This window comes from Alexandromys fortis, unplaced genomic scaffold (assembly GCF_014885135.2).
Source record: "Alexandromys fortis isolate MF-2015 unplaced genomic scaffold, M_Fortis_MF-2015_v1.1 scaffold_16, whole genome shotgun sequence".
Classification (NCBI taxonomy): Eukaryota; Metazoa; Chordata; class Mammalia; order Rodentia; family Cricetidae; genus Alexandromys; species Alexandromys fortis.
Window position 1 is genome coordinate 16903522 of NW_026067893.1, and position 24851 is coordinate 16928372.

The window sequence follows — 24851 nt, forward strand, 5'->3', positions numbered from 1 at the left end:
ATGATACTATTGTAAGCTAACATAAACTCTGACATGTATATGAACTTATTATACAATAGAGATGAAATAAGGGGTAAGTTATTCACTGTATGAATAATCTATAATTATTATATTCTTAAAAATAAAGTTGTGCCATATACCAAATGATTTTCAATAAAGAAAATATTGTTATTATTTTCTATAGAGTTCTTGAAACTCTCCATTTAAAACCAGTCATAAAAATTATAAAAAAAAGCTACAGATTTGACAAGAATGTTGGTACCTTATACAATTAAACTCATAGGCATGTCCAACCTTTTGACATTGCAACACAACATTGTTATCTACAGAGTTCACACAAAATAGTCTCATAGTTTGTTATGTAAATCTACAGTTTTGATTTGGACCGCATTTATAGCTACACTAGGCTATATGTGACCTGTGGACCACAGATGGGACACATCAGAAAATTCTTTTGCTACTACTAAAAGATGGGCTTCAACGGAATCTGGGACGATGACATCATAGGTAATGACAAGAATATGTTTCCCTGCCTAGGTAGCAAGTGCACCAGCAGAACCTGACTGAGGTAACCATCTTGGCACTCTGAACACTTACAGATTCAAGTAGAAGTCTTGAGTGTTAAAGCACAGCTAGTCTTGATAAATTTTGGCTCTTAGTTCAGGAATGACTGACATTTCAGCCCTCCGCCCTACACTAGGCAGCTGTGCACATGTACTGGAGCTGCTTACAAGTCAGCTCCCAAGAGCCAAGTGAGCTCGAAAGGCCCTGTCATCAGAATGTCAGTGACCTCCATCCTGATGAGCTGTTTAGTCCTGATCACAGGTACAAAGAACCAAGCACCTACTGTTGTCCCATTGCTGCCGGGCACTCCCTCCCAGCGGAGATGGCTACTGGCAATTTAAAGGCCAGGACCTTTTAATTTACATCCTTCATCTTTTTTTCTTTTCCATTTTTGGGAGCCAGATAGTAAAGACATAAACATTTTAAAGTAACTAGATACAACACATAACCAGGAAAGGCCTAAGGGGCTGGGGTGGGGGCTGACAAAACCACAAGTTTACATATACAGTGGGCTTTGGCACAGACACAGCCTAAAACAACTTAAACAACGAACACTAGCAAAGTGTAATGGGAACGAGAAAATGCAATTTCTAGAAGTTGCCACATTGTTAGATTCAAATGTCAAGTTTGAAACAGAAACAAAAATCACAAGGCATAAAAGAGACAGTAAAGTAGGAGCATTTAAAAAGCAACTCAATAGAAACTGTCCCTGAAGACAACCTCATGGAATTCTAATAAATACTCTATCTTAAAGATCCTAGAAGATGATCTTGAGAAAGTCAAAATCTAGATAGGTGAACAAAATAGAAGAAGTATCAGCAAATAGAAAGCCTAAAGGGAGAGCAGGAAGAAATTCCAGAGCTAAAAAGCACAATGATTGGAATGATACACGAGGTAAGGAGGTTCAAAGGCAGGTTTGAGTGAACCATCAGTGGGCCTGCGATCTGATGCTGGAAATAAACAGTGGTGAAGAGCATGAAGGAAATCAGACTGAAGATGAATGGAGACCAAATACTACTCATTGTGAGAGTTCCAGGAGAGAGAAAGGCGCTAAGAACATATTCAACAAAATAATGGATTCAAACTGCCTAAATTTGATGAAATACATGAATATAAAACTTCAAGAACTTATATTAAGTCCAAAAGATGAACCTATATCCTAATCAAACTTTTGAAATCCAGAAAAGAATGCTGAAAGCAATAGAGAGAGACAACTCATTCTGCAATAGAAATTCCTCAGCACGATTACCAGCAGACTTCTCAGAACCTTGAGGTCCAGAAGTTAGTGGGGTGAGATCATCAGAGCACTAAAAGAAAGGGAATCTACCCAATGAGAAGCCTCATATTTATCAAAAATTTCTTTCAAAAGTAAGAGAAAATGGTCAGACAGTGGTGGCACACACCTTTAATCCCAGCACTTGGGAGGCAGAGTCAGAGTCAGGCAGATTCCTGTGAGTTTGAGGCTAGCCTGATCTACAGAGTTGGTTCCAGGACAGGCTCAAAAGCTACAAAGAAACCCTGTCTCTAAAAAAAGGGGGTGGTGGTGATTTTATCACTCTCTAGCCCATAAGACAGGCTCAAAGAAATTACACTATACAGCTTGGACTGAAAGCATACCAGTCAAGAACTGGTAGTCACAGGAATGAATTCATGCTAAACTGAGATAAAAAATGAGTATTATTATAGCAATACTTTGTAACTGCTTTTTAATCTTTATTTAAGAGACTAATACATTTTAATACTGATTAAGAAATGGATTACTATAATTTGGATTGGTAGCCTATAATTTGCTACTATATAATTTAAGAGATTAGTATATTAAAAAAACTCATTGGTATGTCTTAGGCTTATGGTATATAAAAATATAACTGTGACATTTGCCACTGAGAAAAGAACAGAATTTTTATATGCCATTAAAGTTAATCTAAGTACAAATTAGTGTTTCATTAGAATGTCAAATGTAATCACCATGGTATTATAAAAGACAATAAGAAAGGAATTTAAATTTCTTTTGCTATGAAAAACAAAGCAGCTGGAAACAAAGAAAAGTAGTAATGCAAGAAATTAGGGACAGAAAGCTAAAAGGTATATAGAAAATAAACAGCAAAATGACAGGAATGTGTTCATTCCTATCAATAATTACTTTGGATATAAGGAAATTAAACTCTGATGTTAAAAGAAATAAGTTGACAGAAAAGATTTTACAAAATAAACATGCTTCCCATAAGAGAATGGCTTTAGATACAAAGGTACAAACAGATTAAAAGGCTGTAAAAAGATAAATCTATTCAAGTATAACCAAGAGTAGTAAAGGTGGCTAAGAGGTGACTATAATAATACCAGATAAAATTGACCTTACAATATAAAAAGCTTACAAGAAACAAAGGAAATAAAAATTTCAATACATCAAGAATTAACTATTATAAACATCCACATGCTACATAACAGACCATAAAAGTATGGGGGGGGTGGCAAAACTGAAAGGAGAAACAGAAAAGTCTACAGTTACAGCAGAAGACTTTAGTGATGGAGAGGGCATCCAAAGAGAAGGTCAATGAGGAAGCAGAGGCCTAAAACCACAATAGATCAAATAGGTCAAATAGAAGTCTACCCAACAGCAGCAGACACATTACTCTCTTTACACATGGGACCTTTTTCAAGATAGACCACATGGGAGTCCACAAATTAAATCAATGATAAGTACATAGGATGGAACATTATTAAGCCTTAGAATGAATGGAAATTCCAATATGTACAACATTGATGAGTCTTCTGGGTATTATGCTTAATGAAATAAACCAGTCATCCAAAGAAAAAATACTGTATATTCATTTCTATGAGAGGCTGTAACATGAGGGCCTGCTTGTTGTCAGGGTTTCTGTCCTGCCCAGTTCGCACAGTTGTTAGCCCCAAAGAAAATCACACAGAGGTCTCCATAAGTTGTAAACTGATTGCCCCATTAGCTCAGGCTTCTTATTAACTCCTATAACTTATATTAGGCTATTATTCTTATCTGTGTTAGCCCCATGGCTTTGCACCTTTTTCTGCAGGGCAGGCTACATCTTCCTTCTTCCGTGTCTGGACAGGACTGCAGAGGAATGGGCTTCCTTCTTCCCAGAATTCTCCTGTTCTCACTGACCCGCCTCTACTTCCTGTCTGGTTGTCCTGCCTATACTTTCTGCCTGGCTACTGACCAATCAGCATTTATTTAAATCATAATTGACAGAATACAGAATTGTCCCACACCAAGAGGCACAGAAAACAGAATAGTGATCACCAGGAGACTGAGGGAAAGAGTTAAAGTTTAATGGGTCTGGGTTTCAGTTGTGGAGACAGACAGTGGTCATAGTTCTTTATACATTATGAATATGTCTACCTGCTGAGCTATGCTTTTCTAAGTGGCTGAAATACAAGTTTTTATGTGGATTTGCCACAGTCAGAACAGCTGAAGAAAAGGCTGGGTTGTTGGAAGTGAGCTTCATCATCTTTTGTCTCTCCACCACAAACTCCTCAGAGCCACGGCCAGTGTCTCGGAGTCACAGGGATAGTGTCACATTTAGCTTCCCCACAACACAAAAGACTGCTTCATGTTAGGAAGTCTTGGTGTGGGTTTAAACTTAAATTATCATTTAATGCAGATAAAGAATACGCAGGCTAATCTTTCTGAAATATGCTTTTTGTCTTTATATACATTTTGAGATTAAACAGTAATTAAACATAGTACTATTCGTAAATGTTAATTGTTTTGCTACAGATATGCCTAACCTTACCTGGAAATTGCTGTGACATAAAGATCATAGCTATGCCTAAGTGAAAAATTGAAAGCAAACCTATTTAGCTTTTTAGATTTTCTTTTTTTTAAAAAAAAAAAAGCAAGTGTTTGTGATAAGATATTGGAATGAAGTAATTTTTAAAAAAGGAACAGATTTTGTTAGAATTGGAGAAATGGGTGTGTTGTGCTCTCCTTTCTTTTATTCTAAATGCTCTGAGGATGCAGGAATCACAGGTTAAATCATAGCCGCTCTCGGCACTAACAGTAAGGCTCACTTCCAGATTCCAGGTCCACAGAAATTTTGCTTGCAAGCTTCCTTGTCCCTTTACACAAGTGACTTCCTGGGCTTCAGAGTGAGCGAAGTATTACACCAGTGTTGAGAAAATAAACCCGGATTTTCTTTTGTGGGCTATCTCTGACCAGTTCTGTAACCTCATGTATACCTTTGAGCTTTCTGAACCCATTTTCATATTGATAAAATAAAAGATTTCCAACCAGAATAGAGATTATATCATACCAAGTGATTAGTAGGCAACAGCTTACTAAACTTTTATTATTTTTAAACATATTATAAATTAGATAGGAACCAGTGGAAATCTTCTTGGAACATGATAGATCTTGAATAAAACACATAAAATTATAATCAAGTAAGAGAAAATTAAAGCAATGACTTTTTCTATCCTGTCCAATTAAAAATTATCAAATATTTGCATTTTAAGTACTAGAAGACTTTATTTAATAACCAACCTAAAGCCACTTAAAAATAATGAAGTTAAACTGTTGGGCAGGTCTTAAAGCTGCTGTCAGGGCAGATGCGGAGCTGTGCTGTTGACAAAGATTCTTTGAGAAATGTGTTCTAATTTGTAAAATTTACCAGACATTTTTAGGCCACAGATGTTATAGATGAACACACAGTTTAAACACACATGCACATATGCGCACGAGCGCGCGCGCGCACACACACACACACACACACATACACAGAGGAGACTTCTGCATGGAAAGATGAACACAGTGAAGGCACTATGGAGTGTGCCCCGAATTCCAGGATTTATAGTGGGGCTTTGTAATGAGCATGGAAGCAGATTCCTCTGAATGAATAAATAAAGGGGAATCTGTAGTGCAGATAGAGCAGGAAATTTATAGAATAAGAATGAATGTAACTTGGTGTAATGTAAAAGCATTTCTTCTTGTGTGTGGTATGGAAAATTACTGAAGTCCCCCAGCTCGTAACAGGCTTTATATGGATGAGTTATAAACACTGTGTTCAGAAAGCAACAGTCAGTGTTAAGAGTTTACACAATACAAATACCAGTTTTATGTTGTATCAAAAACAAATACAACTTGTCCTAACAGCAAATACAACCAAAATTAAGATGATGATAGGCGGACTTCTGTGCCCTCAAACACGGTGTTGGCTACAGAGTGGGCCATTTATTAATTGGTTATACATTCTTTTCAATTTAGGAACATTCTTTTATTTAGAATATTGAAAATGGCCAGGAATTATAACTGTGCGCAAGCTTTTCTCTGTCTTTCTGGCTCTGGAATTCTCCTCAACCTGGCTCCTTCTGGAGAACCTTGGTCTCCCTCCCTATTTCTCCCTCTGTGTAATCGTCCTCAGTGCCAATATTTGGAGAATGCTATTTTATAGTCTCATATTGATGACAATCCTAAGGATTACAAATTTCCCATTCTGCAGTTTCACAGAAACCATGAACCAGCGCAGCCACAGAAAGTAGAATTGGAGGTGTAAGTCCCGCACCCCAACTGGTTATTCCATTTGTGAAAAACTTGATTTCTATATTCATACGCTGCTGAGTTCACTCCATCTAACCCTTGCCCACTTAGTGAATGAAGAGGTCGTGCTGGGAAGTGCTGCCTTCGTTATCAGCCCACAGCCAGCTCCGGTGAGGGGAACCATACTGTCCTGGCAGGAAGTAGTTTCTGGCCTGTGTTTTTTCATGTTTGCTCAGTGCACCTGAATGAGAGTTGTCTCCCTGACTCTCCACCTCTCTATTCTCCGCAGGACTACTGGCTTTCTCTCCTTTACAAGCGTCTGATTGGCCCCAAAGTCCTGGCAGTGCATGTAGCTGGGCTCCAGCGGAAGCCGCGACCAGGAAGAGTCATCCGAGACAAACTACGGATCTATGCTCACTGTACAAACCACCACAAGTAAGTCTTCCCACCAACAGGGAAAGAGGAAGGCCATCCAATGGGCTGTGTCTCCTCTTCGAAGGCCATCCAATGGGCTGTGTCTCCTCTTGGACTGAATGCGGTGCCATTGGAGCATTCAAAGTTCTCCTTGGTTCACGGATCGTAGCTGGAAACTGCCCCTGTGGTCACCATTCTCCCTGCACTTTTGTGTCAAGTACGCCCTTCTCCTGGCACAGGATTTACTCAGCAAGGCTTACACGATGCATCTATTTGTTCACTCTCTTACTCATGCAACAAATTTTTATTGGGCACTTTATCTGTGCCAGTTGATACCATGCCCACAGAGATTTGTGTGTGTAAGTCTGAGCCAAGACAAGGGGCCAAATCTGATCCTCTGACCCACCACAGAGCTTAAGAAAATGTGGCCTGTGTCTGCATTGCAAACGCACCTGGCTTAGACTAGTATCCCACGAGGTCTCTGCAACTAAATGAGTGCCATTTCCCATATTTCAGAGATCTCAGCTATTTCAGGTGGTAGAGGACTGTGAAATGCTCTGGACGCATAATAACCCAGCGGTGCTTTGAGCTGATCCTTCTCTCTTTGATAGAAAGCACTGTGTATCATCCCAGTTCTCTTTAAACCAGCAAAGTTTGACAGGGTTTTTTGTTTGTTTTATTTTATTTTGTTGTTGTTGTTGTTTTTAAGTTTAAAACATGAAGACCATAAGAGAAAATTTTTTAACTGGATCTAAAACCAAAGCCCATCTGGTCAACAATGTCTTACATCACTTCCTGTTTAGGGCAGAGGAGGATACCCTGGAAAGGAGAGTTCTTTCTCTTGCTGCAGAGCAAACCTGGGGGAAGGGACTGCCTCCTGTCTCCAGTCAGACCTCCACCCAGGGCCTATCAGGGCTGATCAAGGGAGGGAAGCACAAAGAGCTGCTGGGATCGGATTACACCAGATGCTCCTTCTCTGTCCTTGATGAGACAGAAGCAAAGCCTGTTAGTTCCTTGTGATAAAATGCTTTCAAAGACTCACTAGGAGCAGAGGTGGGCGCCAGGGTCCGGTTGTCTTGCCTGTAGATACAAGTGCCTATTGTAGGAAGGGGAGGCTGTCCTGGGCACAGGCCAGAAGCTTTCAACAGCCCTTTGGCTCAGCAGGAAGCTCTGTCCCATACCTGACAGTGACTGACTGCTTTATGGCCTTGCCTGGAATTATCTGATCCTCACACAAGGCAACATTGTATTCGTTGTCTATGACAGGCCCTGAGGCAACCACCCAAAAGGTGGACCCCCAGCCTCAAGAGAGAAAAATTGCTCTTGGCACCTTCTGTCCCTACTGGAAAACACACCAGTCTTTTGTAATGGTAGTCTGTATCCAGGAATAGAACAGTAATACCTATGTGGGCTGAAGGCTCCCCATGGAGGCCCATCCCAGGGCTCACACTAGTATTCTAGGATATTCTCATGAGAAGGTCTCACTTATATCCTGAGGGTATCATGGGCTTGGGGCCAATGATCCTATTTATCTTCTTGTCTGATACAGTGACAGACATGAAGGTCTTGTAAGTGTTTGATGTACAGATGAATGGATGGGAGAAGACAGAAACCGGGAACCGTGTGTTCCTGGTGGTTTATTATAGTTCTTGCCCTGTGTATCACATCAGCCAGAGAGGGAGCATAATAAAGTGGCTCAGAATTCTACCATTTACTATCAGGAGGCCTCCAACAAGGCAGTAAAACTAATCTTGATTTGAATCCCTCTCCACCTCAGCTGCCCCCAACTTTCTATGGGAAATCAATCAGAACCTCTTGAAAGGATGGCGTTCCACCAGGCTACTATTAAAATAAGCTCCCCATCTCTTCCTTAAAAGAAAGAAGACTTTCATAAACCAGTTAAAAGTCTTTTTCATTCCACCAAACCCAAAGAATGGATACTTTGGGCCAGCTGAGTTTGCAGGTCTCCTCTTTGCAAAAAAGCTGTCAGGCATTCAGATAGCAAGGCACAGAGAGAGGAGAGGCGTCCGCTCTCCTCTCTGAGAAGCCGTGTGTCCTGCCTGGGCCTCACATCTTCATCGGTTGGGAGCAGCACCACTGACTAACTCACTCAGTTTAGCTGTGGCCACAGACAAAATCACAGAATCATCTCATACTGGACATATTAGCTTCATACTAATCAGCCTTGATTATCTGAAATAAATATCCTGGATCAAAACAGGAGCTAGGTGAGAAATAAAAGCTTACTAATGCTTACACTCACGTAATCTTAAATTCTGAAGGCTCTGTGGTATCACCTATATGAAAATAACAGCATTTGTGTTGAGGAGCTTTTCGTTTGTAAGGGGCTCTTAGAGAGCATTTAGCTTGTGTCCCACTGACTGTAGACATCTCTTTTATATCTCCTGATAATCATCTTTCACCTACTCAGACCCCTCCATGGCTCTCGTGCATTGTGGGTTATTTCTGACCTAGCAGAGCCTGATCTTCTAAAACTGAATTAGAAGAGGTTAGGTATTCACACCAGCCCTGGCCAGTGCCTCTGTCCTCTTCTGAAGTTAACCAGTTACAGAGTGCTGGCCGAACTTCCCACCATCAAGTATTGACAGTCAGATGTTTTATGGCCACTCTTTATGGCTAAGACAATGTAAGGATATGGTGGATGAGGTCCTCAATGACACTCAGAACCAACTGGAACCTAGTGAATGATGAAGCAAAATTGAGCCTTTTGGGGTTCAAATTCGTTTATTATTGGCAAAACAAGACTTCCTGTTTTTCAGAAGAAGTTTTTTTTTAAGGCTCATAAAAAAGGTTCCTGAGGCTTCTTGGACATCAAATGACTCTTACAAAACAATATTTTGATGAGTTAAGTGTAAATGAATCAGAAACATGTGGATTAAATTTCCCTTAAAATACACAGGGGCTTTGAAATTAAGGGGAAAAATGTTTGGCAAAACAGGGCCTGACTTTTACCAAACCCCAAACCTTTGAATTAGATTTGGAGACAAAGGAGCAACTGAATTTTCAAGCACATTAACTTTCGCTGGGAATGATCAATGACTCAAGTGCATCATCCTCCCTTCCTTTTCCCAGATGCCCTGCTTCACTGGAGATGTTTCTAGAACATGACTGTTTTCTATCTGGAACTCAAGACACACCTCCCATCTGACATCTCCCACCTCTTATATCCAGGATCTTCCCATTCTAACATCCCTCCTCTGACTCACTTCCTCCTCCTCCCGTGGCAACAGAGAGAAGATGTCAGGCAGGAAAAGAACAGCCAGGAAAGATGAACTCCAGATACATGGCTTGGCTGCTGGTGAAAATGTCTCACCACAAGGAGGCACAGAGCAGGATAGACATTCCACCAAAACAGCTTCTTTCCAGAAAGAGGCATTCACCAAGATAACCAAAAGCCACCAGAACTAGACATCAGGCATTAAAAAGGGCAAGCTGACCAAGCCCCCAAATGCCATTTTTCTAACAGAATTCATACTCCTTCAGGATGGGTTTCATGTAGACAAAATATGCATTCCTCAGAATCTGAATTCTCACCATGGTTCTTCAGGTTGATGTGGGAGTCCCGACCCAAGAACGTGTCTGTGAAGTCAAAAGGCGTCTGCTTCATGCCCTTGCCCATTGACCAAGTAGGGTGATGTGTGGTTAAAGCAATCTTCATTAGCAGTTCCTACCTAAGGAAGTGCATGAGTTCTCTGAGAACCTGTTCAATCAGTTTCCTGGGCTGGGCTGGTTTATCTTTCCCAGGAGAACTATGTACATAGAAATAAAACCATTGCCAAGCAGCTTGGAAAGACAGCTTTCCCTACAGCAATGCTGTGATTTCAGGTCTCCCTCCAAGCCACCAGTTCCTCACGTCCCACCCTTCTTCCCGTAGTCTCCAAGGGCACATCTGCCCCAGCCTGCCAAGGAGAAACTCATAAATGCAAGCCTGTGCTTTTCCCCTCCTCCACGGCTGGCCTTTAAAACTTTTGTTTATAGTAGCTTGCAAAAGGGTTTACTGTGGTCTGGCTAAATCAATACCCACCGGTGCCTCTTTTGCTCACATTCTAAAGCCCAAAGTACCTGTAGTTGATGCTGTCTTCATCCATTTTGTCGATAGCTAAACTAAGCTGAAAACCCACCTCTAGAAGCGAGCTGATGTTCTCCGGTGGTGGTCACTACCCACACAGGCTGCCAACGTCCTCCTTCAGAGCTGTGGTCACACAAGTCTGCTCAAATCAATTGACGGTCTCTCCTGAGTCATGTGACTTCAGAAGTTCATTTGCATGCTGCAGGGGAGTAGAATGGAATGGAGCAAGAAGGACTGCATAGGGGAGCCATTTAATGATTTATGAGAACATAGTTGCAGACCTTCTTGAAAATAATAGTGTACCTTCCTACAGACGTAAGGGGAAGAGCATCTGATACACAGCCAGGAGGATATTCTGGGAGTTCTTCTCATAACCTTCATGTTCTGTTCTAAGTTAGTAGTTCCCGAACTCAACTCATCAGCCAAATAACTTGGCAAGTTTTTCATACAGATTCCCGGGTCTGGAACCTAAAGGAACGGCACCCCGAAATCTGTACTTTAAAGCTCCCAGGTTGTCCTGCTGACCTTGCCCTTGACTGCTTGACTCTCAGATGGCCTCTTTAGGAGCAAAGGCTAGTGACCCAGGCAGGGACCAAGGGGTTCCATGTCTGCAAGCAATGTTTTCCTCTGGGCAAAGTTGTCTTAGAATTTCTCTGAGCTTCTCTTTTGAAGGCTGAGCTGGGTCATTTTTCTCTGTTTCCTCTCATTAACCCATCCAGATGGGGCCCCAGGAGACCCCTTAGAAACAAGGGCTTTTTTTCCTACTGAGAGGAAAATCATTATAGCTTTGCTGATACACACGGAAAGGCCCCGTGCATGTCAGCATATGGTCTCCCGCGGTTCTGCACACCCGGCTCTGGGCTAAAAGGATTCTAAAATGGTGACTCGTTTAGAAAACTGGAAGTGGCCACTGGACAAATGAAAGTCTATTGTGCTTCAGTATGAACAAGATTATAAAATACAACATCACAGTCCCATTTTCTTCTCTCAGGTTGGCAAAGATATTTTAAAAGATTCATATCTAGAATTCCTAGGGTATGAAGAAGTGGATACTCTTAATTAATATAGAGCTGGCAGAAGCAAATCTTTACAAACTGTCTAAATAACATCAAGATTATCTAAATATATGCATTTATCAGAATAAGTGCTGTTATGCCATGTTTTAAAAAGAATAGTGTACCACCCGAGACCATTGAGACACCTCAGTGTAAAGGCATTTGCTATCAATGCTTAGTATCTGAGTTTGAGCCCCAGAACCAAAAATAATCTTTTTAAAAACACCCAAAGCTGGACAGTGATGCTGCATGTCTTTCTTTAATTCCAGCACTTGGGCGGCAAAGGCAGGGGGATCTCTGTGAGTTCAAGGCCAGCCTGGTCTGAAAGAGCTAGTTCCAGGACAGGCTCCAAGACTACAGAGAAACCCTGTCTCAAAGAAAAAAAGAAAAAAAAACTCCCAAGTGTTGTAGGGAGAAGCGGGATCCCTTGTTCCAGCCGCCCTGCTAGCTTAAACCCAGAATAACCACACAGAAACTGTATTCATTTAAATACTGCCTGGCCCATTAGTTCTAACTTCTTATTGGCTAACTCTTACATATTAATTTAACCCCTCTCCATTAATGTGTATCGCCATGTGTCTGTGGCTTACCAGCAAAAGTCTAACCAGCATCCATCTAGGGCAGGAGAACCATGGTGTCTGCAACACTGCCCTTCTTCCCAGCATCCAGTTCTGTCTACTCCACCTACCTAAGTTCAGCCCTATCAAAAGGCCAGTTTCTTTATTCAACCAATGAAAGCAACATATAGACAGAAGGACCTCCTACACCACCCAAGTTTAAATGGCTTCCAGTAGGAATATATATTTCTTGTTCACACTTCTTTATTTCAGCACCTCAATAAGCTTTGTGACCAGCATTGTCAAGCCAGGAATGGTGGTGTGTGTGCAATCCCAGCACTTAGGAGGCTGAGGCAAGATGATCACAATTCAGCGGCAGCCTGGGCTACATAGGAGGTATCCAAAAAACTAAAAATCTAAACAGCAAGATATTGTCATTCTTCTCCTAGCCTAAGGAACAAAACATGCTGTCACAAAAACAGTTCCTACAGCGTCTACCCAAAGGTCTTAACATGTCCACTAATGTCACACTGGACAAAACCGATATGCAATCACTCTGGAGAACAAGAGCACAAAGATATCAGCTCTTCTCATAGGGGAGACCCCACAGAAAATGGGAATCTGTGGAGGGGTCATATAGTGTGCACACGCCTTGACATAGTGATTCCAGCTCCTAGGACTAATACCACCAGAAATAATCATTATACATAAAAAGGGTTTGTAAGATAAAGGTTTTCGTTACATCATTTATAATGGCAAAAAATAAATAAATAAAATGGGAATCCACAAAAGTAGTGGACTGGCTGAGTAAATGATGTTGCATTTCTGCAGCTGGAAAGTCAATGTTCCTGTATAAGTAACAGAAACTATAACACAAGACCATGTGTGATATATACATTAGGCCATGCAGATGGTTTATCCTAATTATATAAAACTGAGTGGTATAGTCGCATGTGTCAAAGCACTTAATAGATAATTCTCAAGCTAAGAAGTAAAATACTAAATGCTGGTCAAAATATTGGACTATTTCAAGATTATACAACTATGGGCATTTTCTTTTATTTCTTTGTCTCTTTATGTTTTCAGAAGTCATCACAGTTTACTTTCATACTGTATATATACATGTATGTTTCTAAAATAAGTCCAGTAAACTTAGACAAATACAGTGGGGTGAAGGGTGAGCACCTTCTTTTCAGGAGACTGCAGTCACCAGGCATTTCCATCTTGAAGGTCTGTTGGGACTGTCCATAAAGTAAGGCACTTTTCTGGGGTGATCCTGTTTTGTGCAACCTATAAGTTATTTAGGAGCATTGACTGACCTCTTTGTTTCACCCCCAACCCCACCCCCACCCCACTCCCCCCTTCTTTCTCTCTTGAACTCAGCCACAACTATGTCCGTGGCTCCATTACACTTTTCATCATCAACCTGCATCGATCAAGAAAGAAAATCAAACTGGCTGGGACTCTCAGAGACAAGCTGGTGCACCAGTATCTGCTGCAGCCCTATGGGCAGGAAGGCCTAAAGTCCAAGTAAGTGCCAAGCCGGAAATAGCTTAGACCCCTGTAGGAGGGAGCTGGGTGAAGAGGGAGCTGGAGTCACCCTTTTTACTGAAGGCCACATTGTTGTTGCTCATTCCCTGGAGCTGAAGGAGGGGGTAGAGTAGGTTATAGTCTGGAGTAGGGGGATTTCAGATTCTTTGGGGGAAATCTCTACTCTGGTCCCTGACTGTCTCCATGTTTACTATAAATTCAACTGCAAAGTAAAACAGTATACAAAATATTTCTCAACCAGGGTGCTTGGTATTTAAGCAAGTCAGTTCTTCATTATGCCGCATTATCACATGACAAACTATTTAGCATCCTTGGCCCCTACCTGCCCACTAAATGCCAATAGTAACCTTTGTCACGTGACCATCAAAAACCTTGTAGTTGGGCCCAGTGGTGGTGGTGCACGCCTTTAATCCCAGCACTCAGCAATCAGGGGCAGGTGGATCTCTGTGAGTTCAAGGTTAGCCTGATCTACAAGAGCTGACAGCTAACACTGTTACACAGAGAAACCCTGTCTCAAAAATACAAAACTAAACAAAAAAAGCCTTGTGGTTGAAGTCTCTTGTGGCTGACTAGTCTCTTTCAGCTATAACATTCTAGAATGTTACGGCTCCTCTTTTATCATTATCTACAAACCCGAAGGACTTAAGAAGAAGAAGCAGGGGAAAGGCACAAGGTCAGAGAGCAAGTTGTTCTGGCCCTTAACTACATAGCTTTGACACGTCATTGCTGGATCTGTTTTATCTTTCTGGAAAATTGAAGAGCAATTGTATTCCAGATCCCTGTGCCCCTTCAAACCACTCCCCTCAGTTTCCCCTGGAGACTGTTTGGCAACACTGATGTACCAACTGAAAAAAAAATGCTGAACCACATAGAGAAGGGCCTGGTCAAGAGCAAAATCACCCCGGCCCCCCAAGCAAGGCCCCTTAGAGCGGGCATGGGATGCTGCACAGATCAGGGGCGTTCCCATTGCATTTTTAATGTTTACCAAGTTTAACAAAGCTGTAAACTTGGAGCAGGTGGCTTGCACTCCCACGGCTGCCCACAAATATTTGTGCTATAATTGTTCAGTGCTTCACTGCAACCTTGCTGGCTTGCATTTGGCTTCCAACTGTATGTGCAATGGGAACAAAACAGTCTGGGAAGTCATTTACCGAGTCTTTTTCGCCCACCCCGGATCTGGATTCTCACACACTGCTTCTTTTTGTCCACTGAGTATATATAGCTTTTACTTTTCTTTCTTTGAATCCTGCCTTGTATCAGCAGGACTCTTGAGTGAGAGTTATTTTATTCTGTCTATAACCAAGTATTTCATGACTAGCAGGCTAAATTCTCGTCCTTCATCCTAAACTGGACACTCAGTGCTGGTCTGAGATTTGTCACAGAATGGTTGTATGACCTAAGTAAATCTTGAATCTGATAGTCTCAGTCTCAAGTCCTGAACATAGAACTCAAGTGTTGATCTATTTTTGATAAATTCCCATCCTAGGTCTCATTTCTCAGGACCATGAGTGCAGGTAAGCCTACTGCTAGTAGTCAATAATAACCTGCAAAGCTATTTCTGCCAAAAAGGCTAAGTCCTCAGCAAGGATTCATTGTAACAGATTAGAGTCCCTGAAACCAAAGAGCTTGGGGGCTGAGCCTGGCCATTCTCAAGAAGACGATGCACGTTTAATGTAAGGCTTTCTATCCAGTAGGCCAAGTGTCAATCGTCACTCTGTATGAGGCAAGCTATATTACATAATCTCTGAGAGCCTCAGTTTCCTCGCAAGGGGAATATAGTAAATGTCAGGTTCCCGACACATCACAAATGCCCAATAAGTATCTATTGCCTTGCATCTCCTCAGCTGGTGCAGAACAAGGGGAATCATCCTTGGTCCTAAGAATGATCTTTTCACACTTTGTGTGTTTAAAGATTATGGCTTTATAAAGAGGCATACTGAGAATAGCATAAAAGTCAAGCCACTTTTATGATGGGGATGATGGGCAGAGGACAGCATCTTTGAATGCTGTTTCCCTAGCAACCAAGGGCATAGTTCTCCACCCTATTTATCCCAGCACTGTGCCCCTGCCTCCACAGCCTTGCTCCACATATACCTGTTCTTAAGATACCTGAAGTAACTGGCTCACTGGTTATGATACACTTTGGCACCCTATGCTTAACCCTATCAGCAGACTCCTAAAGTGCTGTGTCACAGGGCTTGCTAAGACTATCTGAGAAGGAAAGAACAACAGGAATTCTATCCCACAGGGATCCTGAGGAAGGACTTGGTAAATTACTGAGATCAAGCAGGGCCAAAAGACTTGCATCTGATGCAGAGGCTGACATATCTGTGTGATTAAACCTCAGGTTCTTAACCTCTCAAAAAAGAGAAGAGTGAGAACAAAATTAGAGGACACTAGTGAAATAAAGCCTTCTCCAAGTGTAAGGCTCAAACACATACATCTGTAGCTATAAATCCAGATACACAGCTATAAGAGTTACGTATTATTTTATATGTGTGGTTTAGACAGTTTAGAATCAGAAGTAAAGAAAACCAGATTCCAAATCTGATCTTGTCGTTTGCTCACAGCTACATTTTGGACCTTAAAAATAACAGTTTAGTGCATTCCTCTCCTGCAATGTGTTAATAAATTATCACCTCTTCTATCTTAGACCCCAGTGGCTCTGACCCTGTACTGTGCCATCTTGGCCTGTAAGGGACTGTCAGACAACTGTTGAGTAGGCTGTTGGGTTCCATATCCAGTGCTCAGTTACTGCTTAGAGCAAGAGCCTTCAGTGAGTCCCACTGAGGGCCTCCAAGGAAGCATGCGGTAGTGTCAGCAGAGCAAGCTGCCTCGCAGGGATGAAAGGAGACGCTAGGAAGTGACTTCAGGCTTAGTGTATCTTTTCTTTTAGAAGTCTCCGGGGCCAGGCTCTGTTCTGTATCTGCTAATTCCTTCCTACAGCCTAAAGCTGTGTTAACTCAGAAGAGAATGGAGAGTTCTTGGGGTAAGGGACACATAACTACTCTTATCTAGAGCAGCCAGAAGAGGCCGCAGCACAAGCAAGTCCTGGTCGCAAGTCACGGTCAAACCAGCAGTGGGGTCTACTCTGGAGGATGCCAGAAAAATGTGTCTGTTGAGAACATGGACATAATGCTCTTTCTGTCAGAACTGTCGTCAAGGTGGGAGGATGGGAAATCTCTGGTAGGATGTCACTACCCGAATGGAAAGTTGAGGTGTGTCCGCATCGCGTAGGAAGCTCTCCAGAGCTGCTAGTCAGACAGCACTCTCCCATCTCGGTGCTGAACAAGTTCTGAGACCCACACACATTTAATTCTTTATATAAAAGGTTATAGTCATCATTGTAGAATGATTATATCATCCTAGGAACCAGACCAAAGGATACTCTCTGCCCTACAGCATAGGCATTTTAGAAACTAGTATATTCAAGGCAAGAATAATCTGCATCTGGAGGACAACATTCTCACCACCGAATGGTTGACAGAAATGGCAAGAATCGGTTCAGAGAAGAAAGGAAGTTTTGGACTTCATTAGGCATTCATACAGCTGCCTAGCAAAATTCAGCAAATGTGTCCCATAATACTTCAAAATGGCAGAGATAAAAAGGGTTCAGTTTAAAAGAGATAAATTTCAAAAACCTTCACTTCAGAGTCAGCTGGTCTGCTGGTCTGCCCAGGTAGAGAGCAAGATGGGCGTCCTCAGGAGGGTGGCGGCGTCCCAGACACACTCTTTTTTTGCTTGTTTGTTTTGTTTGTTTTTGTTTTGTTTTATTTTGTTTTTCAAGACAGGGTTTCTCTGTGTAACAGCCCTGGCTGTCCTAGAATTTGCTCTGTAGATCAGGCTGGCCTCGAGCTCAGAGAGATCCACCTGCCTCTGCCTCCCAAGTGCTGGGATTAAAGGCGTGCGCCACCACTACCCAGCCACACTAGGCAGTTCTACTACTCCCGTTAGTCCTCCGTCCTCTACACTCCCCGACTGTGATTTCAGTGGTCACCAGCCCAGCAGCTGCTCCAACCCACTGAAGGGAAGGACCACACACAGAGCGTGGGCTCCAAGAGTGAATGGTAAAAGCTGGCTTCTTTCAGAAAATCACCAGCTGTGGGTCTTCTGTGGACCTTGTCTCCGCTTCATGAGAAATGGTCCCACTCACAACCCAGGACGGTGGTCCCATTCTGTACATGTCAGAGGGGAGGAGTACGTGTAAGTGCCATCTGCCATCTACAGAAAGCATCTTCCCATGGCCTCGTGTGACCCCAGATGAAGAAGCTCTCACCTCTAGGGAGTCAGTTCTGCCTGGGTGTAAAGATCTCCAAGATCTTCCCACAAACAGAAGCCGCATCTGGACCCTGGAGAGCAGCTGTAATCTGAAAGGGAGCAGCTCACTTCTGCCTGGGAATCAGGCAGAGCCGTCAGGTTCCAGGGGCTCCCTGTGTCTAGTTCAGTGCCGTCTAGAGAAGTGGAATACAAAAATCAGAAGCGAGGGAGACACTCTCATCAGAGTAAACATTCTCATACATGGACCCGAGGGAGGGAACCAGCATCTGCTAAGAGTTCTGGATCTGGGTGACATTTTGAGGTAATCTGGCTTTGTCCTCTGTCCTCATTCAGAGTCTGGGCTAAGCCACATAGACCAGAGGCTGTTTTGCGTTTACTAACCACAATTTCAGTCTGTCTGAACACTTAATTCTATGCTGAGACTGAGGCTTGCTCTAATAGCTGTGGTAGCTGTTGCCTCATCTGCCCTCTGGAACAGCACCATGCAGGGTGTAGAGCAATGCTCGCTTCCCTCCCACTTTAGAGGTAGAGAGACTGCATCTTAGAGCATGACCTTAGTTATGTAGGAGCTGCACAGCTAGTAAGTGACAAAGCAAGAAAGCAGCTAGCAGACAGTGATCCCTCCCCTACAGCCTGTCTTCAGCGCTGTGCTACCCCAAAAGTCCACCTGACCTTCAGGAGCTCTGGAAGGTGGGGTTTTTAGTGGTGAGGCTGGGAGGAGAGGACTCTAAGGTCCTTGTCTTCAAAAACCTCATCTCTGTTATTAGAAATAAGTCCCTTAAAAGAAGCCGCCTGGGGCCAGTGTCACAGCGGGGTGCGGAGCGTTTCTGCCTTGAGGGTCATAGGTTCCACACTGATGCTTAAACTTCAGATTTGAATCGACCGAGCTAAGAATTGCCAGGCCCTTGTGAACCACACATCTTTTGGCCAATCCTCTGAAGAAATGAACATTTTTCTTTCTTCTTTATCCTCCTCATACTGCTTGGGTTTTTTTTTTCCAACTTTCCGAGGATAGCTTTGCTTTGCTTTCACCACCACTGAATTCTCTGTCAGAGAATAGCACTGGCATCTCGCTGCGTGCCAGTGGAAAGGTGTCATTTGATGCGCGCCTAACAAAATGTTACTGAAGACTCAAGTTAGCTCCTGCTGCTAAGACCTTTAAAATAGCTCCATGTCCCTGTTGGAACAGACTCTATGATGCTGTTCCACGGCAGGATTCTGAGCTTGCCTGTTGTAGAAACCCTGAACTTAACTGGACACTACCAACTCCTTATTACCACTAAGTAAGGAAGCACCAAGGTTTGGGCTTAGATGCCAACAGATCTGGTAAAAAGGAGTGTGGCCTCTGGACCAGCACACTGCTGATATCTAAGTGCTGCTGACAGTAGTTGGTACCTGGACTGTTGGAACCAGATATACTTCCTATAGGTTTCTGTGACCCTCACTGTCTAAGATCATTCAGATTAATTTCTTTTTAAAAAGTACACCTCTTTATAAAAGTTGTGCAGTTATTGAAAGATGGCTCTCTAGAAGAAAATTGTCAAAAGATACAATAAGAAGTTTCTCCTATGATGTGCCTGCCTAAAAGTATTTCAGTTTCTATTGGATGACACAGCCCAGCTCCTGAGCTGTCCACTCCATGACTCGATGGCTCCAATTACAGGAACGGCCCTCCTTAGATGAGGCTAAAAGTTTCTCTTGGGTCATGTCTACCCTTACTTTAAGAAAGATGAGCAGAATAGACATATACCCAGGTTTCAACATATCTCCTGCCAGGTCTCATCTATGCCTTGGGGATCCTTAGGATTCTTCAGATGACCTAGTTCCAGCTTGCTTGCCCTGACCCAATCTCCCTGGCAGCCACCGAGTTGTAGGATCTTACCTCGTGGAATCAGCTTCCTGATTTGTTACTCATCCAATCTTGGGTGAAGACCTGAGGAAGAAGAGGAAATGTGCTGTCAGCACCGCCCACTAGTGTCTTCATAGCTTTGCTAACTTCATATTGAAGATGCTATTCTTCAGCAATGCGCTCTGCATATGTGCAAGATTGAAGATGCTTGGCATCTGCTACTAATGTATTGTTTTCATGACTTCCCTGGGTCCCATGCCTGTTTTTCCATTGGAGTATTAATTTTTCTTATTAAAAGCATATAATTTTCCTCTAATATAAGTCCATCTCCCCCTCCAACATTTATCATCTATATTGAACTATATTTTCTAGTATTGAACTAATTTTCCAAGTATTTCATTTTAGGGTATTATTTTGACATGAAGTATTTGTTTTTTATCTTGTTCTTTAGGGTTTCCTCCATCCTACTGAAATTACTTAAAAGTGTGTGAACTTATATTCCTGCACTCAGATGAATATGCACTGCTATCTCCTTCTAATCTCTCTCTCTCTCTCTCTCTCTCTCTCTCTCTCTCTCTCTCTCTCTCTTTCTCTCTCATTCTCTCACTCACTTTTGTTTTCCTTGCTCTCACTACCTGAACTGAGGGTTGAACTCATGGCTTTCTGCCTGGTAGGCACATGCCGTGCCGCTGAGCTGTGTGGCCAGAGCACTTGTATTCATTTCTTTAGCCTATTTATGAGTTGGAGTTTGTTTATAAACAGTAGCAGGTAAGGAACTCCAAGGTGTGATACTTAGACTGAAAGGGTGTGGGAGAACCTGCTAGCCCAAGCAGGCCTTTACCTGGAGAAAAGGGTTCTGTTGGGGCAGATGCAGCCCTTTTGAAAGGTCATTTGGAGCCCCTCAGGAGAAAAGGCAAGTCGTCTGGACACCCCACATAGCAAGAATGCTTCCTGGGGACATTTATGAGCTGGCTGTGAGTAAGCAAGGAGATGACACTTTAAACACTGACAGCAAGTCTGTGCTCCAAGTGGACACTGTAGGAAGAAGGAATGCGTGTGAACAAAGGCCTCTGTTAAAAATGATTGTACTTGAGACAATCCTGATGATCCCAAACCTGCAGAGAGAAGGAGCCCCAAGGTCTTCAGAGAGTGCAAACTTGCTCATCGGTGCCTAATAAGCCTTGTTGAACTTAAGGTGTTCTGTGACTCCCGATGAGAAGGTGAACTGTAACTGTGTCTATAGCACGGTCTAAGAAAACCATTACATACACATCTAAGAATGCAGCAAAGGTACTGAGTGGCCTATTCTTCACCCCACTCGTCCCAGAGTCTTCCTCTACCTGAACAAAGTTTCTCAGTAAGGAGCTTGTGATGCAAGCCAGGACTTAAAAGGAGCTGCAGGATGGGAAAGACTGTCCAAAGGGACAGTGTGTTCAGAGCTTTCGTCCCGGAATGTGAGGTCACTGCTGAGCCTTCCTCTGCCTGGCTGCTGCTTCACCCTGTGAAGTGCTGCCCACAAATGCCCCCTTACTAAGAGGATATCCATGCCACCAGTGTACTGACCTGGGGCAGGGGACCTTAAATGAAGCAGCTCTGGTGACAGGCCAGAAATCTCGCCAGTTTATTCACCAAAGATTCCCCTTGAAAGATTATCATCTTCTGGGTCAGAAGTGTGGCTGCCTCATACGGCATGGTAAGAGAGGAAAGAAGGCGCTTTTAATCCAAAGTAAATTCAGACTGTGGCAGTCAGCGGTTGCTGAACTCCATCTCACCCCAGCTGCCAACATCTCTACCCCTCCTGACACCAGTGCTGCTTGGCCCTGGCTGTGCTTTGAACAAACTGTGGGTTTCCAAATCCCAGAGTCCACACCACACCCCAGGGCAGTTTACCCAAAATCTTTGGGCTGGGGCTCAGGCTGAAGGACTCTTAAAGCTCCCTCGGTGATTCAAATATGTGACCAAAGTTGGGAACCACTGGCCTTCCATAAACCCTGGGACGGTCCCAGATGATTTTATATCTTTCCCCATCCAGGCCCCAAGCCATTTTGCCAAAGGTGTGAACGTGCCATGAGCCCCCGGGGAATTTCCTTGCCTGAGCAAAAGGCTGAGAGCTGATTTTCAAAGCCTTGTTGTTTGTTTTGTTTTAAATCCCAGATTAGTAATGTGCAGATTATAGGATTATGAAATGATTTTCTATTTTGCAGGGACTTGACTTCTAAACCAAAATGTTTGCAGAGCCGCAGCTCTCACTGAGAGGTCCATTTGTTCTCGGCTCCAAATGTGTTCTCCTCCAGCTCACTCCCTACAGCTGCAAGCTTTCTGCATAGCTGTCCATCACGGCTCTGGTCTGCCCCCAGCCTCACTGATTTGAGGACCCTCTATTCAGGCAGGGATTTCTGTCCTTTTCCATAAGATGAGTTCTTCAAGACATAGCCAAAATGGCTCTGAATAGTTGGCACCAAAGTTAAGGGGAGGGAAGGTAAATCTGTAGGCAGTCCTTGTAGACGGAGCAGAGACAGCCTTTGTCTTCTCTGCAGTTTGGTGATGAGGCTAGGCCTAAGTCTTGAATCCACACTGCTAGGCATTAGGAAGGAGGTGGCTTATCCCACAGAAGGAGCCTACAGCACAGAACAGCTCCATCGGCCACTTTAAAGAACACCCCTTCCATGCTTCTTTCTGCTAAGGAGGCGTAGAGTCACTGCACACATCAGCTGCCCTTTGATATCTAGGGGTTCTGGAATATTCTGGAATAGAGGCTAGGTCACAGAGAGCGTCTTATTCGTTTTCTTTAGGGCCACATGGAGCACCTGTTCTATAAGGAGCAGTGTCAGAAGTCAGTCAAACTAAGATACTTATCTGCTTGCTTTAATGGATTTCAAGAAGTACCCAGGGAGCCATGACCATAAAGGAATCTCTACTTTGAGTGTGGCCTATAGACTATCTCAAACTCACATTTGGAAAATCTCTATACTCCCTGCACTCCGCTGCACGGGGCTGCTCTTGCCCACACTGCCTCTCCCTGCTTCACACAGGTAGGTCTGGGGAAAGATGCCTCCCTCTCCAAAAAGGATGCATTGACTCTCAGACACGGGAACACAGAATAACACAGGAGCTGGGAAGCAGGGAAGCAGGGAAGGAGAGAAGGAAATCTGCCACGGATCTGGAAAAGACTAAAGATTGAGGGCCACTGTGCTTAGCCAGAAGAAGCCATGCTTCTAGGAAACATTTGTATGGGAGGTCGTTTGAGGCTGCAAGATAAGCTTACAGAGGTTTGGGAGTGCACAGATTCAGGGCTTGTTTTGTCTTGGAGGTGGCAAATCTCCCCACATAGTACAGGATGCCTGTAGGGTGAGGAGAAAGGCCACAGAGATACACTGAGACCAGACCACAGAAAATGTTGAAATCCAGGCTAAATTTGATTTTCCTTCTATTTGTATTTTTCTTTATAATGTGTTTATTATAGTGTCTTTGGCCACACATTTGCATGCTACAGTGACTTCTGGCTTAGTGGGCAAGGTCTAAGTCTGTTATAATTGACTTTGCACACCACAAAGGACTATGGAGATAGGAGTAATACCCACAAAGCACCACTCAGTGATTGTGGCTCTGTTTTTCACAGCGGGAATAAGACATAGTTAACTGTGGGGCAATGTCTCTGTAGTTTTTGTATCTGGTTTCTATTGTGCCCTGTGGTTTGAGTGTGATATGCCTATGACATGGAGCTTTGAGATCCCTGCAGAATCAAATTTTCTTCTCAAACCACACCCAGATGAGCCCTTCATCTGCTGAAAGTCAGCAGTATCAGTATAAATCCAGGTTTCTTAGCTGGGCGCTCATCTTGTCTGCCAAATGTGCTCTTATTTTAAGGCATCAGAAGCACACGGTAGAATCCTATTGTGGTTCGGACCATTATGACACAAATTTAGGTGGAACACCAATCAAATCATGACCCCCGAAGCTACTACACACAGAAAAAGCCCATCCATACCCCTTTCAAGGAACTCTGTGCCTTATCAAACAGTCCTAGGGGGAAATGCGGGGGTGGGGGTGGGGGCACGGCGACTAGATCAAAGGTCTTTAGACCATGCCCTTCAGATGATAGAATGAAGGGTAAATTATTTCATCAGCTTCAAGCAGGGGGGCTCCAAGAGGGGTGAAGAGAAACAGAAGATTCCTTGCCCATCTTCTCTCCGGTCTCCTTTCTGTCGCAGCGGTGGGGGGGTCTAGAGAACTACACTGACTGGAACTCAAACGGTCCTGAACTACTGTCTTAGGCAGACTGCTGCATAAGAGCTTCCCATGATGAAGAAAGGAGGGGCGTGAGTGTAGCAAACAGCCTGTGGACCAAGCTACACCTGATGGCGCCTAGAGGGAGAATGGGCTTTTTGGTAGGGTCTCCCAGATGCTATTAGTCAAAAGCTCAGGGATCCTTAGGGGATCCACATTGCTCAGGGACACGTGAAAGGAACTTCCTTTTCTCTGCCTCTTCTGGAGCAGGAGCAAGCCCCAGGGTTCCGAAGCCTGGCTGAGCCCCTCCAGTCTCTAACCTGGCCCTGACCTGAAGGAGGGCAGGGCAGCTGCACACCAATTTCCCAGCCCAGCTCGGGAAAGCGCGCTAACAGGTGCGGCTAACGGGGCGGCTGAGAACCCGGAGCCCCAAAGAGCCTGGCGCCCGCGGCCAGCGGACTCCGCACCTGCGGCAGGATCCCCCTAGGCACACTGGCTGGGAAGCCCGCACCGCAGCGGGAACTGCAGCCCTGCTTGCTTCTTTCCTTAATATTGGGCCTCACTCCAGAAGGGACCCGTGCCAAGAGGGCCATAGTGAAGTTTGGGTTGGGGTTTGATTGATACTGCGATTTGTTCCTTTGACACGCCAAGCACAGGTACGTACAAGTCCTGGCCTTGGGGAGATGGAGTGAGGACTGCAGAGACCAGAGAACAAGTTTGGCTTCCTGGGAGCAGCCTTGCATGCTGGCTCTCC

General features: G+C 43.6%; 1 protein-coding gene across 3 annotated transcripts in view; it reads left to right on the plus strand.

Annotated features, from left to right (window-relative positions):
* Hpse2 (heparanase 2 (inactive)) overlaps positions 1-24851 on the plus strand; it is a 566360-nt gene that overhangs the window by 534782 nt on the left and 6727 nt on the right. For all 3 annotated transcript variants that reach the window (XM_050149558.1, XM_050149567.1, XM_050149573.1), the window contains 2 exons: positions 6366-6511; positions 13576-13722. In XM_050149558.1, the coding sequence (XP_050005515.1) occupies positions 6366-6511; positions 13576-13722 (293 nt within the window). The remainder of the gene's footprint in view (positions 1-6365; positions 6512-13575; positions 13723-24851) is intronic.